Source organism: Lepidochelys kempii, chromosome 2, assembly GCF_965140265.1.
Source record: "Lepidochelys kempii isolate rLepKem1 chromosome 2, rLepKem1.hap2, whole genome shotgun sequence".
Lineage (NCBI taxonomy): Eukaryota > Metazoa > Chordata > Testudines > Cheloniidae > Lepidochelys > Lepidochelys kempii.
In genome coordinates, this window is record NC_133257.1 from 228,200,618 (window position 1) to 228,217,421 (window position 16,804).

At 41.0% G+C, this 16,804-nt stretch overlaps 1 protein-coding gene across 3 annotated transcripts in view; it reads left to right on the top strand.

Annotated features, from left to right (window-relative positions):
* Window positions 1-16,804, top strand: part of ABCB1 (ATP binding cassette subfamily B member 1) — a 66,808-nt gene that overhangs the window by 38,826 nt on the left and 11,178 nt on the right. For all 3 annotated transcript variants that reach the window (XM_073334084.1, XM_073334085.1, XM_073334086.1), the window contains 5 exons: window positions 3,512-3,589; window positions 6,346-6,429; window positions 7,355-7,558; window positions 10,605-10,705; window positions 11,753-11,893. In XM_073334084.1, the coding sequence (XP_073190185.1) occupies window positions 3,512-3,589; window positions 6,346-6,429; window positions 7,355-7,558; window positions 10,605-10,705; window positions 11,753-11,893 (608 nt within the window). The remainder of the gene's footprint in view (window positions 1-3,511; window positions 3,590-6,345; window positions 6,430-7,354; window positions 7,559-10,604; window positions 10,706-11,752; window positions 11,894-16,804) is intronic.

The window sequence follows — 16,804 nt, forward strand, 5'->3', positions numbered from 1 at the left end:
TCAGCCATGCTCTTACAGTTTACTTTCCCACCACCTTCTAGCTACAGACAGCTTCAGTGTCACAGCCCCAGGAACTAATAACTCCTGCAGCCAGCAGAGAGGCGCGCTCTCTCTAACTCCTCCCTTTCCTTCTCCCCCTTGCTTCTTTCCTGCCAGCATTTATGTAGCCTGTCATAAATATAAAGGGAAGAGTAAAGCCCTTTAAAATCCCTCCTGGCCAGAGGAAAAATCCTCTCACCTGTAAAGGGTTAAGAAGCTAAAGGTAACCTCGCTGGCACTTGACCAAAATGACCAATGAGGAGACAAGATACTTTCAAAAGCTGGGAGGAGAGAGAGAAACAAAGGGTCTGGGTCTGTCTATATGCTGCTTTTGCCGGGGATAGACCAGGAATGGAGTCTTAGAACTTTAGTAAGTAATCTAGCTAGGTATGTGTTAGATTATGATTTCTTTAAATGGCTGAGAAAAAAATTGTGCTGAATAGAATGACTATTTCTGTCTGTGTCTTTTTTGTAACTTAAGGTTTTGCCTAGAGGGATTCTCTATGTTTTGAATCTAATTACCCTGTAAGGTATCTACCATCCTGATTTTAGAGGGGTAATTCCTTTACTTCTATTTACTTCTATTTCTATTAAAAGTCTTCTTGTAAGAAAACTGAATGCTTTTTCATTGTTCTCAAATCCAAGGGTTTGGGTCTGTGGTCACCTATGCAAATTGGTGAGGATTTTTAACAAACCTTTCCCAGGAAGTGGGGTGCAAGTGTTGGGAGGATTTTGGGGGGGAAAGACATGTCCAAACTACGTTTCCCAGTAAACCCAGTTAGAGTTTGGTGGTGGCAGTGGATATTCCAAGGAGAAAGGATAAAATTAATTTGTACCTTGGGGAAGCTTGTAACCGAAGCTGGTAAAAGTAAGCTTAGGAGGTTTTCATGCAGGTCCCCACATCTGTACCCTAGAGTTCAGAGTGGGGGAGGAACCTTGACATAGCCCCTTGCTAAGAAGGCCAGCGGCTGTTCCCCCTTTGCCAATCAGGCCTGAGCTTACTCAGCCAGCTCCAATTCCCCTTTCTTGATTGGAGCTGGTGTGACAGAAGCCTGGCTCAGGGCTCCTTAGCCAGCACCCTGTCACAGCCTTGCACAGATGAAATTAACTTTCTCTATTAAAAAGTATATAATGTTGTGAGCTGGCACCCCAGCATGTCAGTGCCCCCCTTTGGACAGACAGGGCATGGTGAAGAATCTGCTCAGATCAGAGGGGTGGTCAGTTTCCCTTTCTCATCTGAGTCTTTATAGTCCTGTTCTGGAGGCAAGGACCTTAATTTCTGTCCCACTGAGCTTCCCTTTGTTTGGCAGGGATTATCTGGCCTTCACCCTCAAGGAGCCTGAAACTCCTTTGGCTCTTAAGTCTCCTTAAGGTATAGGTAGGGGAATCCAGGCCCGCCTGCCCGCCCACTCCACTGGGTTCCGGTTCAGGGCCCTCATTCTGCCACAAGTCTTCCTCTGTGTCCTGAGCTTACTACCTCCTTGGTTCTTTAGGCTTCTACAGCCTGTGGCTCTGGTCATCCCTTCTCTGGGTCATTGTCACTCTGGGGCAGTGTCTCACCAGCTTAGTGATAGAACCCTCATTCTCTGACCTGCTGGTCCCTCTGCTTTGCAGCTTTTATTTTCCCAGCTGCTCTGAGGCTGCCAATCAGCATCAGCTGGCAGTTCCTACATTAACCCCTTGGTTGCCAAGCCTGCCTGGGGTCGATGCATCCCATGACAAACGTATCTAAAAAATCTACATATTTCTCACCTGAAACTCTCACCATTCCTAAATTGTTTACTTTCTTAGTCCCTGATCCATTAGTATGGATTGCAAAGGTGAACCTCTTTGCCCATCTTGAGCACTAATTGAAGTCAATGGGGTTGTGTGCAGATTCAGAGGTCTCCCCAAAAAGAACAACTTGCAGGAGGAGGGCCTTAGAGTCTAAACTTTTTGGGACGGGGACTCTCTCTTCCTTGATATTTGTACAGTGCCTAGCATGATAGGTCCCCAGTCCTGACTGGAGTATTTGACTGCAACCATGGTAGAAATTATATGGGTGTAAATTAAGAGATGATATTTTGAAATTTGGCCCTTCATCAAGATTTTTTTTTAAATAGAGAATGGGCTACATTTTCAAAACATGACACTAAAGTTTCACCTACAAAGTATGTGAACATGTTAGCACGTGTTTGTTTAGAAAACAGGTATATGCAAGCACAAGCAGGTATCTGTTGGTGCAATTGCCCATTTTGTTTATAAAAATGTCTTTATATATGGATGCAGCATAGAGCCTGAGTCTTGAAAATTTAACTCTGTGTGTGTGTGTATATATGTATGTGTATGCATATGTGTGTGTGTGTATATATATATATATATATATATATATATATATATGTTTGACCTGCATTAGTTATCATTTTTATAAATGTGGGGATGATGTTATAAATTAAACATATGAATGGTAGAAGTGTATTGTGATCTGGCACTCCCAAACAAGTGAGAAGAAATTAATACAAAGATGTATCTATTTCATAAGATGTTTATACAGTATGCATGCTAAGATGTACATTTAAATGTGTCCAGTTCTTTTTTTAAAGTTACATAATTGTGGTATTTTTTTTAATTTCATTACTGTATAGTTTCCAACAATTAAAACTAGAAAAATTAATTTGTTCACTATAAAAGTGCCATAGTAATTTTTGCTTTATATCATATAGAGGAACTGATATATAGTTGTGTCCAGGTTTTATACTGAAATACTATAAAATTTCTCAGCTGTAGAAATGTTTTCAGTAGATTCTGAGAACAAATATTTGCAGTAGATTTGTAGAGATGTTTCTTGGCTGTAGTTGTAGAAAGTGTGGTGATAAGCAAAATTATGACAATAATACTACTGACAATAGTTAATATCATGACAGAAAAAGTGGCAATAACCTCTGTCCCCATCATTTTCATTCGCATGGTCCCATTTATCACCTCCTTCCTATGACATTACACTGATTCATGCTTGTGACTAAAAATAAGTTTAGCTGATTACCAAGCACTGATGTTTTAGGGCTAGATGGCTTAAGTGACTTGTAATGGAGCACTGAGAGTGAAATCCTGACTCCACTGAAGTTGATGGGAACTTTGCCATTGACTTCAATGAACCAGGATTTCACCCTGAGCCTTTTACCTTGAAGTCACTGACCCATGAAGCTGTGATAAAAAATTGCTCCTTCAAGCACATTAGTGGAGCAATGTAGGAAAATGTGCCTTTGCTTTGCACTTCTTAAATTTAGAAATGAAGTTCAATCCCTGTGCTCTAAATCTGCTATCTTTCACAATTAGTAACTGTCTTTTAAAAGTTTTTTTTAATTGTTTATAGCTAAAATATTGTCATCTATAAAATGTGTTTTTGCCTATGTAGATACAGATATTCATGTGCTTATCTGATAACGTCAAAATAGTTGTAATTATGTAATAATCACTCTGTTTCTTCTCAAAGGGTTTCACGTTTGGCAAAGCTGGAGAGATCCTTACAATGAGGCTTCGATTCATGGCATTTAAAGCAATGCTTAGACAGGTAAGGTTAATATGTATTTAGCTTTCCAGAGTTTTATATATCCGTGTTTAGGTGTTTAAAATACCTTTAAAGTTTCAAGTCATCCTATGACCTTGTTTGCACAAACAACTGCACTGATTTATTTAAATTATTTTTAGAAACTGATTTAAATAATTAAGTGCAATCCCCTTGTGTGGATACTCAAATAAGTTTAAGAAAGACTTACATTGATTTTTAGCTCAGGTCATATGAGGCACTTTTGAACCAATTTAAGAGTGTCTGCACAAGGGGTCTGGCTTATTTAGTTAAATCAGAGCAGCTTTTGAGTGTTGACATGGCCTAACGGTATGACTCAGAGCTAGGGTGACTAGATAGTAACTGTGAAAAATCAGGACAAGAAGTGTGGGGTAGTAGGCACCTATATAAGACAAAGCCCCAAATATTGGGACTGTCCCTATTTTATAGGGACATTTGGTCACTCTACTCAGAGCATAATGTGCACTTTAGGAGCCTGATTCTGAAATTCAGACTCTTGTTCTAAGTATGAAGTTTTGCAACTCCAGATAAATGCACCTACATATTAGGATCCACAATTAATTATTGTCACAGATGATAAAATGTACACATCTGACTGCACTCACAAAAGTAGAGACTGAGTCAAGGCCTTCTTAAAAGTTAGGCCCAATAAGTGGAGAAATCCTATGGAACTCCCATATTACAGAAGTCATTGTATCAGTTCATAGAATAGCAGGAGGCCTAATGCCATCTGGAGATACTGGTGATAGCATGCTGAGCAGCAGGACTTTTTAAAAACGGAAAGCATGCACTCCCACTGTACCAGCCTCCGGTTGCTAGCCAATGAGCAGCAAGGAGAAGGACCCTGCCTATGTCCCTTATCTGCCATGCCAGCCGTTTTTGATTGTGTTGGGTTCTGCTAGTTTCACCCTTTGTATTCAGAAGGCACTGCCTGCAGCTTTCTGACAGCTTTGAACACAGATGTACTGGAGGTAAGGGATTCCCTGTAAGCTCTCCCTATTCTAATGCATCTGCTCAAAGGCAGCCAAAATTTGCACCTATATATATATATTTTTTTTTTCTGTTGCTGCCACCTTCATCTGTTGTTTTTTCTCATAGTTGCTTCCCTTTAAGCCCACCCCTTCCTCATCCCAGTCACTTCAGCAAGCTTTTTCCACAGCACCCCACTCATCTGAATGTGCAGTGAACTTCAAGGGCTACCTGGAACCGTATTAAATTGTAACTTGCGTAGGCAGTTTATTTTTATCTCTTTTTTTTAAATTTAATTTAATTTTTTTTAAAGCAAAAGCAATGTAAAGCTAATGTTTGTTCTATACAGGGTTATATACTTTTAAACAAAAAAGTCAGGAAATGTAAAAGTTAAGCTTCTCACAGTAATTTTAGCTCATACACATTATTACTAGAGCTGAATGAATAATGATTTTTCTGGCCAAAACTGAATTTTCATTCAGGTTGAACAAAACCTTTCATACATTGTTTCAAAATGACATTTCAAAATGAAATAGTTTTTGACATTTTCATTCCTCCCCCATTGTTTATTCATCTGAAACTATTCAATGAATTTGACTTGTATTAGTGAATAGTGTCCATCACCCTAAAAAAACCTGGTTACCGACCTGTATTGTAACTGTAGTTTTTGGTGAATTTACTATTTGACTGAAAATTTTCTTCCAACTGTAATCATTACACAAATGGACCACATTTTGCAAATAGTGCAATCACATTTTGCAAATAGTGCAATCATATGACTACAGTTATGCACGTTCTTCAAGTGATTCAAGATCAGGAATATGTTTTCAATTAATTAATATGTAATGTGGATGAAATGTTCCTATGAAAATTTAACTTTTACATTTTCTGACTTTTCTGGTGTTTAAGTATCACCTTAATCTTGCATTAGTATGTTTTTCCAGTTAACTCAGGAGCGATCACCTTCAAAGTGCTTTAAAATCATTACCTAATTAATACCCTAAACACATTAACCCATATTGCTTCAGAGATATAAAATAATATGATTGATTAGCCCTTTCTGCAGAATGTAGTAGGGTACTGTTTTCAAGTTTTGGTACAGGTGTTCTAATTAATTTTCTAGCTCCGCATAGACCTATTACAGATGTTCTCTGACACCACAAAGACTTGCCAGCAGCATTCAAAATTCAGAGACTTTTCAGGGCAGACTCATCTTGTGTTTTGTAGATGTCACAGCAGTTTATTATATGGTAAACCACCTAACAGACTTGTCTTAGCTACTTCAGAGAAGAAATGCCACATTCATCTGAGTTAATAATCTTTTTAATAGTCTTTACATTCAGTGAGACTGTCAATTTCAAACTATACTCATCAAGGTGGCAAATTTCATAACCTTAATATTCTGTGTTGACCTGATTACCAAAAATAAATCATGCCCAATCCATTTACATAGATAATACCTGCTGAAATTGCAGTTAGCATGAGAAAACACAATGCTATTGTCAGTGTAAATTACTGGCATTTACAGCTTCAATTAATTTACTCATCTTGAGTTATAAAATATTTGCACTCTGACACGTTTATTACACAATCGGGGCTAAGAAACTGATTAAATCTAAAGAACGAAAACTCCATACACTCCTCTTATAATCCAAATTGAAATTAACGATCTTTTTGCAGCCCAAATTTTTCATTTGTTTTATTTGCAGTTTATGGAAAGTAAATTATAGTTTTTCAGATCCTAGTAAACATGTTTTCATGTCATTTTGTAGGACATCAGCTGGTTTGATGACCCTAAAAACAGCACTGGGGCATTAACTACAAGACTTGCTAATGATGCCTCACAAGTGAAAGGAGTATGTAATATACTTTGTTTTGGCATTTTTCAAGTTTGGGTTGGCATATAGTAATGTTGCACTATGGATTTGTATTTGCTTCATGGCAATCCTAATTTGGTGACAACTGAAAACTTATTATTTATTGAAAGGTTTTGGGTGTCACACCAATGTATTTTATAATGATAGATAACATGATATATATTTACAATATAATATTCTAGTAAACTATTAGTGCTTATAGTCTTATTACTGTTCTGTGCTGTTATCTCCCCTATGAATCCAATTAACCATGAATTTATTTATTCAATGAGTCTGTTTAAAGTTATCTATCTAATCTCATTGTGTGTTTGGGTATGTAGCACCTATGACCATAGCATCTAAGGCTCCAATCCAACAAAACATTTAAGGTTGTGCTTGACTTTAAGGATTTTAGTAGTCAGTGTTTTCAGTGGAACTACTCACATGCTTAAAAGTTAAGCATATATTTAAGTGTTTTGCTGTATTGGGATTTAAGTGATTGGAAAAAATGGTTAGTTCAAATTTCCTCTCCATCAGTTAGGCAATTGCATGTTCCTGGCAGATTTGAAGTTATAGTTGTAAATGCAAAAATATGAGATTTATAAACTCCCTGTTCAGCTTTTTTAGCGGAGTTTATAAATTACAGTTTAGAATCTGAAGTGATCATGGAAACTGGAGAGAGAAATGGATCAGCAGCAGAAGACAACGGAAGAAGGCGATCTAGACGGTGGAGTGATCTTCCAAAGGATATGCAGAAACTTCAACTTTGGAGAAATGTAGAACTAGCCTAGATAATACTTTGGGGAATAATCCTGGTTTATAGAGATGGTCTAGTTCAAAAGTATTTTTCATGTCTAATTTCTATGTTGTTGCTTTATAAAAAATTATGGAATACAGTTGTTTTATTTGGGTTTTGTTGTTCCAGGCTACAGGTGCCAGACTGGCTTTAATTACCCAAAACATAGCTAACCTTGGAACTGGAATTGTTATATCATTCGTCTATGGCTGGCAGCTGACCCTTTTGATTTTAGCCATTGTGCCAGTCATTGCCATAGCAGGAATCATTGAAATGAAAATATTTTCTGGACATGCAAAAAAGGATAAAGAAGAACTGGAAGCTGCAGGAAAGGTGGGTTCCAGTGAAGTTCATCTCTCTTTTTATATTCTACTGTACAGTCATGTTTAACAGGTCTTAGTAATGGATCAAGAATATATTCATTCTTAGGGAAGTTGAACTCTGCATTGTTGTATTCTATCCTTTTTTTATGTTGATGTATCTGCTAGATATGGAGCTGAAAACATCTACTATTGATATTATTTACATTGTGGTAACACCCAGAATATGCTAAGCTCTTAAGATCACATACCTCTTCTCTCTTTTCTTTATTTTTTGTGCTTCCCTTCTTTCTTTTCTAGCCTCTCTTGCTTTTTTGGTTTCATCTCTCTTCAGCTTGCCACATATCTCCCCTTTTTTCCATCTTACCTCTGTGAAACTGTATGTACATCTTCACCAAGCAAGAATATATGATAGTGACAGTGTAACTAATACTGCCCACCGGTTCCTCTTTTCATTCTGTCCTTTCTTGGGTGGAAAAGGAAAACAAAAATTGAAGAAAGGGTTTAAAGAAATATTTGAAAGGAAAAGTTGAAAGAGGTGGGAGTAACTTCATGCCAAAACTCCTTTGGGAACAGGGCAGCCACTGCATAAGCTAAAAGACACATCGATCTTAGCCAAGGCTGTAGCAGGCTCATCAATCTGTAGCTGGTCTAGCTGCCACCAGAGAGGCACAGAGTGCCACACCAAGCAGGCATGGGTTACATATTTTCCCCTAGCTGAGGAAGTGTGTCCCGAGCTTCAGAGACTTCCCGAATGAGCCACCACTTGTAATGCCACTCCACCGGCCACTCAGCTCAAGATGTTTTGAGGTTCCACCTAACACATCTTTCAGTGATTTCAGCTCTCAGTGATTGCAGCTACTCAGAGACACTGTCTCATAGCAGGTCTAATGCTTAGACCTGGTTTTCAGTGATTTCAGCTCTACTGATCTGCAACAAAAGACTCTAAATTGAGTCTTAATCAGCTCTGTCATTACACAATGGAGAAGGGGAGGGTCAAATGGTGTCCAGGACCCTTAAGCAGAGCCCACACCACAATGTACAAAAATCTGACCACACCTCCTCTCATCTCTACTAGATTTTGGCACTCCCAGCTTAGTAAGTGCAGTTCAGTTGAGGATGAACCCCTCAATCAGGGCATGCCAAGTACAGTTCTGCTGCCTTTGATTCACACAACAAGGATAACAAGCCTTTATTACCCCTGCACCCAATAACAAAGTGACTTGCAATCCAACACCCACCAAAAGTGGTCATTTGGGCAAAGCAGCTTTATCCTGCTGCTCACCTACACAGAGTAGATGAGTCCATGCAAACAAGGTCAGCTCCGAGAGTCCTCTTCCCCAGCTCATCACTAGATGTCAGGGGAGAGCTCATTCAGACCCTGCTTACAAATGCATAAACCAGAAAGAAAACTCAGAACTGAAGATGAGTTTACAGGGTTGGCAGGTAGAAAAAAATATATTTTTACTTCTAAGCTGACCAAATTTGACCGGGAGTGTTTGAAAGATAAAGCCCCATTAATGCATTTTTTTAGAGTGACTTCTCAGAGAAGCCCTTCAAAGAGGTGCAAATTTCCAATAGGCCCCTTTGCATAGGATACTGATATTGGACTTGGCTGCCTAAATTTTGTTTTAGATATGAACCTGTTGTGTAACACTTTCAGTTTCTAGCCCTTACTGTTAAACTATTTGTCACTACATATTCTTATGTCTAGTTGATCTAGGCAATTATGCTTTTGTTTAGGGAAAAAGACTCCAATGATGGAATGTACCAGTTACACTGTAGCTTTTATCGTCCATTGTCTTATCCAGCTGAAGGATGAAAGTTAAATACACTCATTTCAGTTATCTTTTGTTTACTGTAGGAGGCCTATGATATGAGCCCTGAAGTCTTCAGTGGGTTACTAAGCATTTGTCACTGAATGTGATGGGATGTGGTCATCCCATCTCAAAAAACATATATTGGAATTGGAAAAAGTACAGAAAAGGGCAACAAAAATTATTAGGAGTATGGAACAGCTTCCATGTGAGGAGAGATTAATTAAACTGGAACTTTTCAGCTTGAAAAAGACTACTTGGGGGGGATATGATAGAGGTCTATAAAATCATGACTGGTGTGGAGAAAGTAAATAAAGAAGTGTTCTTTACTCCTTCGCATAACACATGAACTAAGTGTCCCCAAATGAAATTAGTAGGCAGCAGGTTTAAAACAAACAAAAGGAAGTATTTCTTCACACAACCCACAGTCAACCTGTGGAACTCTTTGCCAGAGGATGTTGTGAAGGCCAAGACTATAACAGTGTTCAAAAAAGAACTAGATAAGTTCATGGAGGATAAGTCCATCAATGACTATTAGCCAGGATGGGTAGGGATGGTGTCCCTAGCCTCGGTTTGCCAGAAGCTGGGAATGGGCAACAGGGAATGCATCAATTGATGATTACCTGTTCTGTTCATTCCTTCTGAAGCATCTGGCATTGGCCACTGTCAGAAGACAGGAATAGATGGACCTTTGGTCTGACCCAGTATGGCCATTCTTATATTTCAACTTTTGATACAAGAAGTCGTGTTCATATTAAATTTCCCTTAATAAACTATAGATTCCTGGTGGGATTTTCAAAAGCGTCTAGGGGACTAATCAGCCAAGTCCCCTTTCAATAGATGTTGGGTGCCTAAGTCCTTTAGCCACTTATGAAAATCCCACCTGGTTTTATTTATTAGCCTCCAGGGAAGATTTTCAAAGGCACAAAGTCAATAGGAGTTAGGTGCCAAACTGCCATTTGTGCCTTTGAAAAGCTTCCCTAATTTTTTGAAAGTGAGTAGTAATATTGGATATCCAATTTGGGACTCTTTCAACAAGGTTGATTTTTCAGAAAATTCTGAGCATCTACCTTCTGAAAATCGGGCTGTGTAGAAGTGAGCACTCATACTCACTGGTTACTATCGAGAATTTAATTCTGTGATTTTTATAGCATTTATCCCAAGCTCTTTTTACCAGGTCAGAATTAGAAATTGCAGTGTGACCTTATTTTTCTGTTAATGAGCATATGCTCTCTATTACAGATTGCTACTGAAGCCATAGAAAATATTCGAACTGTTGTTACTTTGACCCAGGAAAGAAAATTTGAATTTATGTATGGACAAAATTTGCAAGGACCATATAGGTAATAGATATAAATTTTTTTTTAAAAATCATACTTTTTGTTTTAGAATTGAATGTAAATTTTCACTAATAGACTAAAACAATTTATTCTCTGCTGGTGTATCACAAAATCTCCTATGTCAAACCTAGTTAACAATATACAATATATTTCGCTTCAAACAAACACAAGCAATCGTAACCATAGTTGTTTTTGTTCTTTACTTTAAATGAGATTTTTCTTTTTACACCCTCTATGGTGGTATTGGTGTTTGCTGTTGCAGTACCTGGTATGTCCTCATCAGTTTTACTTCTCTTGAAACTATGTTCTGGAAATTGAGCATTTCATTTAGCAATTCTTGCAATTAGGAGTCCTGTTTTTTGTGTGCGTTTGTGCACTTCTACATTGTATTCCTAGGCAAAACTCTTATTAAAGCCAGTGGAATTTTGCATTGGTAAGGACTGAAGGAGCAAGTTCCAAAATTGTATAGTAATTTCAATAGTAGATCACTGAGCAGTTAAGTTATTTCATCAGCCTAACAATACAGGTGATATAAAGCATCATATTATGTTTGACATAAAGGTTTGGTTGGTGCTCAAGGCAAAACAAAGAACAGTATATTGCTCTACTAGGATTAGTTTTGCTCCCTGCAGAATCAGGACTTGTTAATGATTTTCTTCGTGTGCTGCGAGGTTGTACAATTTCAAAAATATGTTTAATTAAAAGCCTTGAAACTGGTAATCATACCATGAATTGTAAAATAATTTTAACACAATAGCGTTCAGACTCTATAGGATAGGACAACAATTGCTCCTGTCAGATGTGTTTGGGATCACAGCTATAGTGATTTCTTCCCCTACCCTCATCTTTTGATTGATTTTTTTTTTTTGCAGGTAGATGGGATCCTAAAACATACAAGAATTCTCTTTTTAGGGCCCAGTCCTGCAGGAGGTTGGGGAATGACCTCATCCCAAAGTAATGAAAGTGAAGGGCTCTCAGCATCTTCTCAGACATAACTGTATTTTACTTTTAGTATTTATGTATAATAACACTACTCATTCTTTGTTACAGAAATTCTGTGAAGAAGGCACATATCTTTGGACTTAGTTTTGGCCTTACACAAGCAATTATGTATTTTACTTATGCTGGATGTTTTCGGTTTGGTGCCTATCTAGTGGGAAATGGATACATGGAGTTTAAAAGTGTGTTTTTGTAAGTGTCTTTTTGCAATTTCTTTTTGTCCATACAGGGGAAGGTGTTTATATATTGGGGGATAACCTTATGAAGGTAAAAGCAGGAGGACTAGAAGAACAATACATAGACCATTGTTAGTCTACATACTGACCTGCAGCACTGGCCTTCATCTTGAATTAGGATCGATAACTTGTGTTATCTTTCCAAGTTGCAATGCTCCTAGTAAACATGTCAACTGGGCCCTTCATTTAATTATATATGGAACGCTGGTAGACATTGGTATAGCTCTCAATGTACCTTGTCTCAAATGTTGTGTACTGGCTTTTAAGGAAGGACTAAATAGAAATAGTTCAGGGAGTATTTTGAAATTATGGCTAATACTTAACATGTTATAATTTTGGCTTCAGTAGTCAGCCTTTCTGATGTCAGTGAAGTGCCTACAGGCCCCAAATGAGATTGGAGCCCTATTGTGCTAGATGCTATACGTGGCTAGCTAGAGTCTCTATCAGAGTGTTTGTAGTCAAAAAATAGAAAAGACAAAAAAGGCATGTGAGGAAAGTATTATCAGTATCCCCATTTTACAGGTGGGGCACTGAGAGCTCATATGGTGTTGATTCTGCAAGTGCCCCTGCTCTTGGTTGCTGCAGTGCACACCTACATGCAAGATCAGGGTCTGAGTGACTTGGTGTGACAGGGTGGGACTCACCATGCTAGTGTCTCCTGCTGATCATCTTGTGGATCAGCTCCACAGGTCAGTACACCAACTCTCAGTGGTGTCTCACCTGCTGTCACTTCTCCTCCTGGACCCGTATTGCTCCAAGGACCACAGCATCCTTTTCAGGTCATAGCCTTCTGACTGTGCCATACTCTGCACCCCCCCTTTCCAGGGGCCAGTTCTGCAATCCAACTGTCCAGCCACTTCCTCAGCGGTCAGGGGCGGGGGAACCCAGGCCTGCCCACTACTCCAGGTCCTGGCCCAGGGACACCGTAGATGGCAGCCATGTGCTGCGTCCCCTCCAACCACTCAGTACATGTCCCTGGGCTACTTCCCCAGCACCGTCTTCACCCTTAGCTCAGGGCCTCTGCGTGCCAGTCTTAGCAGTCAGCCAGGAGCTCTCTCTCACTTCTCTGTCCAGGGTGCTAGCTTTCTTCCACCTGTAAAGCAGTCAGTTCTTTCTCCTTGAGCTCCAGGGAGCAACTGACCCTGCTATGCCCTACAGCTTTTCTTATATGGGCTGCCAGGTCCTGATTGACTGCCCCTCGCTCCATTAACCCCTTACAGGTCAGTGTTTGTGTGTGTGTGGGGGGGGGAATGCCCCATCAGACACCCTTCCCCTTAAGACAAACTGCCTTGGGCAGGAGAATTACCTTCCTTGCTTTCCCCACAGCTGTGTCCATAGGACATGCCTCTCCTGCCTCAGATTTTCTACCAGGAGGAGCAACTTGCCATTCTGCTCCATGATGTCTCTGAATTTCCCTCTGCCTTGTTTTGTGCTATCCGCAAGGCCTGTTCGGTGGCTTTCAGTTTCTCCCATAACACCTAGCCCTGGCTCTGCAGGCTCTCCCAGCACCACTTCTTCCAAGGTCTAAGTCCCTACTACAGCTTGTCCTGCTTAAGTGTGGGTTCCCTTGTCTGTCTGGGTCCTCTCCGTCCCAGTCATCTTATCCACCCTCTCCTTAGCACCTCCTGCTGGGCATGGGAGATTGCTCCCTACCCAGTCGTCATCACCACCACCACCTGATCTAGCCTGGTATGACCTAGGGTGCCTAGGGAAGCCCTCCCTGGAAATGCCAAGGTCAGGACTGGCTGCAAAAGGGAGAGCAGATATTCCCAAGACTGGTGGGTAACACTTAAGTCAAACTGCCCAACCTGTCATCAACTGTGCTTCTGATCCCCCACACTGGTTATCAAGAAGCAAAAAAAGAAATCGCACAGCCCCCTTTATTGCATTCCAGTTCTCTGGCTTCCAATCAGCACCTACGTCCAGTACAGTGAGAAGTTATTTAAACAACTTTGCTCACATATACAAAATGTTCTTCTGACCCCAGAGGGTTAGCTGTTACCAGGTCACTATGGGTTTGGATCTTACCAAAATACCATGCTGCCAGCCAATCCTTTAGTGTCTAAAACTAAAGGTTTATTGAAAAAAGCAAGAACAAGAAGAGAGGTTAAATGGTAAAAGTCACATACATACAGAGACTTCAAAGTCCATCAGGTTCCTAGCAGTACTGGTGAGTTTGCTGGCTTGAAAGTCCCTCTGGAATACATCCACAGCTTGGATGGGTCATTCAGTCCTTTGTTCAGAGCTTCATTTGTAGAAAGGTTACTCCAGAGCTAATAAGCAAGAATGAAGACAAGAAGAGGACTGAAGACAAAATGGAGAAGATGCAGCTGCCTTTTATAGTCCTTGCCATACAGCTTGGTTTCCTTTGGTCCAAACACAAGCTGCCCTGGCTGCCCTGGAAGCCTTAGTGTTCTGTCCATAGGTATGCCCCTGCATGCCTTGCTGAGTCATAAGGTGTATCCCTTGCTTTCTGTCAATAGGTCAATTGTATAGCTGATGTCCCTTGATGGGCTGTCAAGCAGGCAAAGCAGTGCTAATGCCAATCTGCCTGGGTGTGTCACAGCACAAGTTTGGAACTACAGACATACCATACATATAATTTACAATACAAGGGTGATACAAACACAAATGAGATTATCATACCTGGCAAATTATAATATTTTTGTAGATACTTTACATGGCATATCTGGCATAACCCATTGCAATTTTACAATATTACAATTACAATATATTCATAATATCCTAAAGTCTCCTGCAAATTCCATACAGTGTCATGCCTGGTTCCCAGGCATCCCTTTTCTATCCTGCCTTCTCTTAAAGGTGTAATACCTTCTTATATGGTCCTCTCATGGCACCAATAAGAAATTCTTTGCTTCCCGTTGGTCAGAGGCCTCCCATGATCCTTCCATTGCTCAGGCCCTTCCCCTGGGTTAGCCTTGACCCTACCACTCAGGTCTGGGCACTCCCTCTGCAGGTACCTCTGTTGCCCACAGGTCCAACATGCCCATCCCCTCCCTGTTCACTTCAAAGGCGGGACTCTCCTGGGCTGTTGCTCTTTCCCACTCTCTGCATAAGGCTTCTCTCTCCCATCCCAATAGGGGCAATTTCTCTTAAAGTGTCCCCTCTGTTCACAAGTGTAAGACTGTTCTGTTCAGGCTTCTGGCCTCCTGACCTGGAGCCTCGCTTCTTGCCCCAGGCCCTCTGGAGGATCTTGAGCAAATAACGCTGCTCTTCCAGGCATTCCTGCAAGTGTTTCTGTGCCTTCCACTGTTGCTGGTTCTCCAGGATCTGGCTCATTAGGGCCTGGATCCCCCTGGGTTACTCATCGCCCCCCTTTAGTGGGAGCAGCAACTCTGAAGTCCAGCCTGGGAAGGTACACCTGCCTTCCACCAAAAAGGCCTCCACACATGCAGCTCCATTGTCCTTTTGACCCAAGTGTCTCTGCTATAGCCTTTCCCACTTCCCTTGTATCAGGGGTGGCTGTCCAACATTATCTTAGTCTCTCACTCAGTCCCCTCCCCTCAGAGGCAACCATGTGCCCACATTTTCTACCATGTGTGACAGGGTGGGACTTACCATGCTAGCGCCTCCTGCTGGTAATCTTGTGGTTCATCTCTGCAGGTCGGTACACCGACTCCCAGTGGTGTCTCACCTGCCATCATTTTTCCTCCTGGACTCTTGTCACTCTAAGAACCGTGGCATCCTCTTCAGGACACAGCCCTCCAGCCATGGCATACTCTGCACTCCCTCCTTCAGGGGGCCAGTACTGCAATCCAGTCACTTTCTCAATGGCAAGGGGGAGGGAGGAACCTGGGCCTGCCCATTACTCCAGGTCCCGGCCCAGCTGTGACCCTTCCAACCTCTCAATACATTTCCCTGGGACACTTCCCCATGACCCCAGCATCTTCTTCACCCTTACCGCAGGGCCTCAATATGCCAGTCAGCCAGGAGCTCTCTCACACTCTTCTGTTCCTGCTAAGCACTGCTCTGTCCACAGTGCTAGCTTTCTTCCACCTGCACAGCAGCCAATCCTCCCTCCTTGAGCTCCAGGGAGCAACTGACTCTGCAGCTCTTCTTATATGGGCCTGCCAGGCCCTGATTGACTGTGCCTCATAGCTCTACTCCTATTGGCTGCTTTTCACACAGCCTCCCTAGGGATCCATTAACCCCTCACAGGCCAGTGTGGGGTGGATGCCCCATCACACTTGCCAACAGTCACCCAAGAGATCTGTGGTAGAGCCCTTAATTGAATCCACATCCAATGGGAAGTTTGCCAAAGATGGCAGTGGGACCAGCATTTTACCCCTGGAGGTGGATTACAATTAATATGTTGTCTTTCTATACCTACCCCTAGTCTAGAAAAATAGATACCTTTTTTAAGTAAGATAATGAATAGCCTTCTTGTGGTTACTACACTGAAGTATTTGGATATAATTTACAATTACATGTTTCCAAAACATCCCTGTACAACTGTCCTTGTGGCTGGGATAATTGGCTAACCACTGTTGAAAGTTAATCCCTCTTACATACTTGGATATGCCAAATAGCACCAATTTTTAATTATTGATCATATTTATTACGGTAATGCCTAGGGGCCAACCAAGAATGAGGCCCCATTCTTCTAGGCACTGTATGAACACAGTAGCAGACAGTCCTTGCCCCAAAGAGCTTAGTCTAAATAGATGAGAGAGGATGGGGGAAGAGGTAGAGCACACAAGCATGTGAACACTGTAATGGCAGCAACGTCATATGAATTCCACAATTTTTTGCAGGTTGGGAGGGGGAAGGGTGAATTAGGAGGCAATTTGTTAAATGGAAATTAAAGTGAAGGAAGAGGGGGCATTGAAGAGAGCATGAGAGAGGC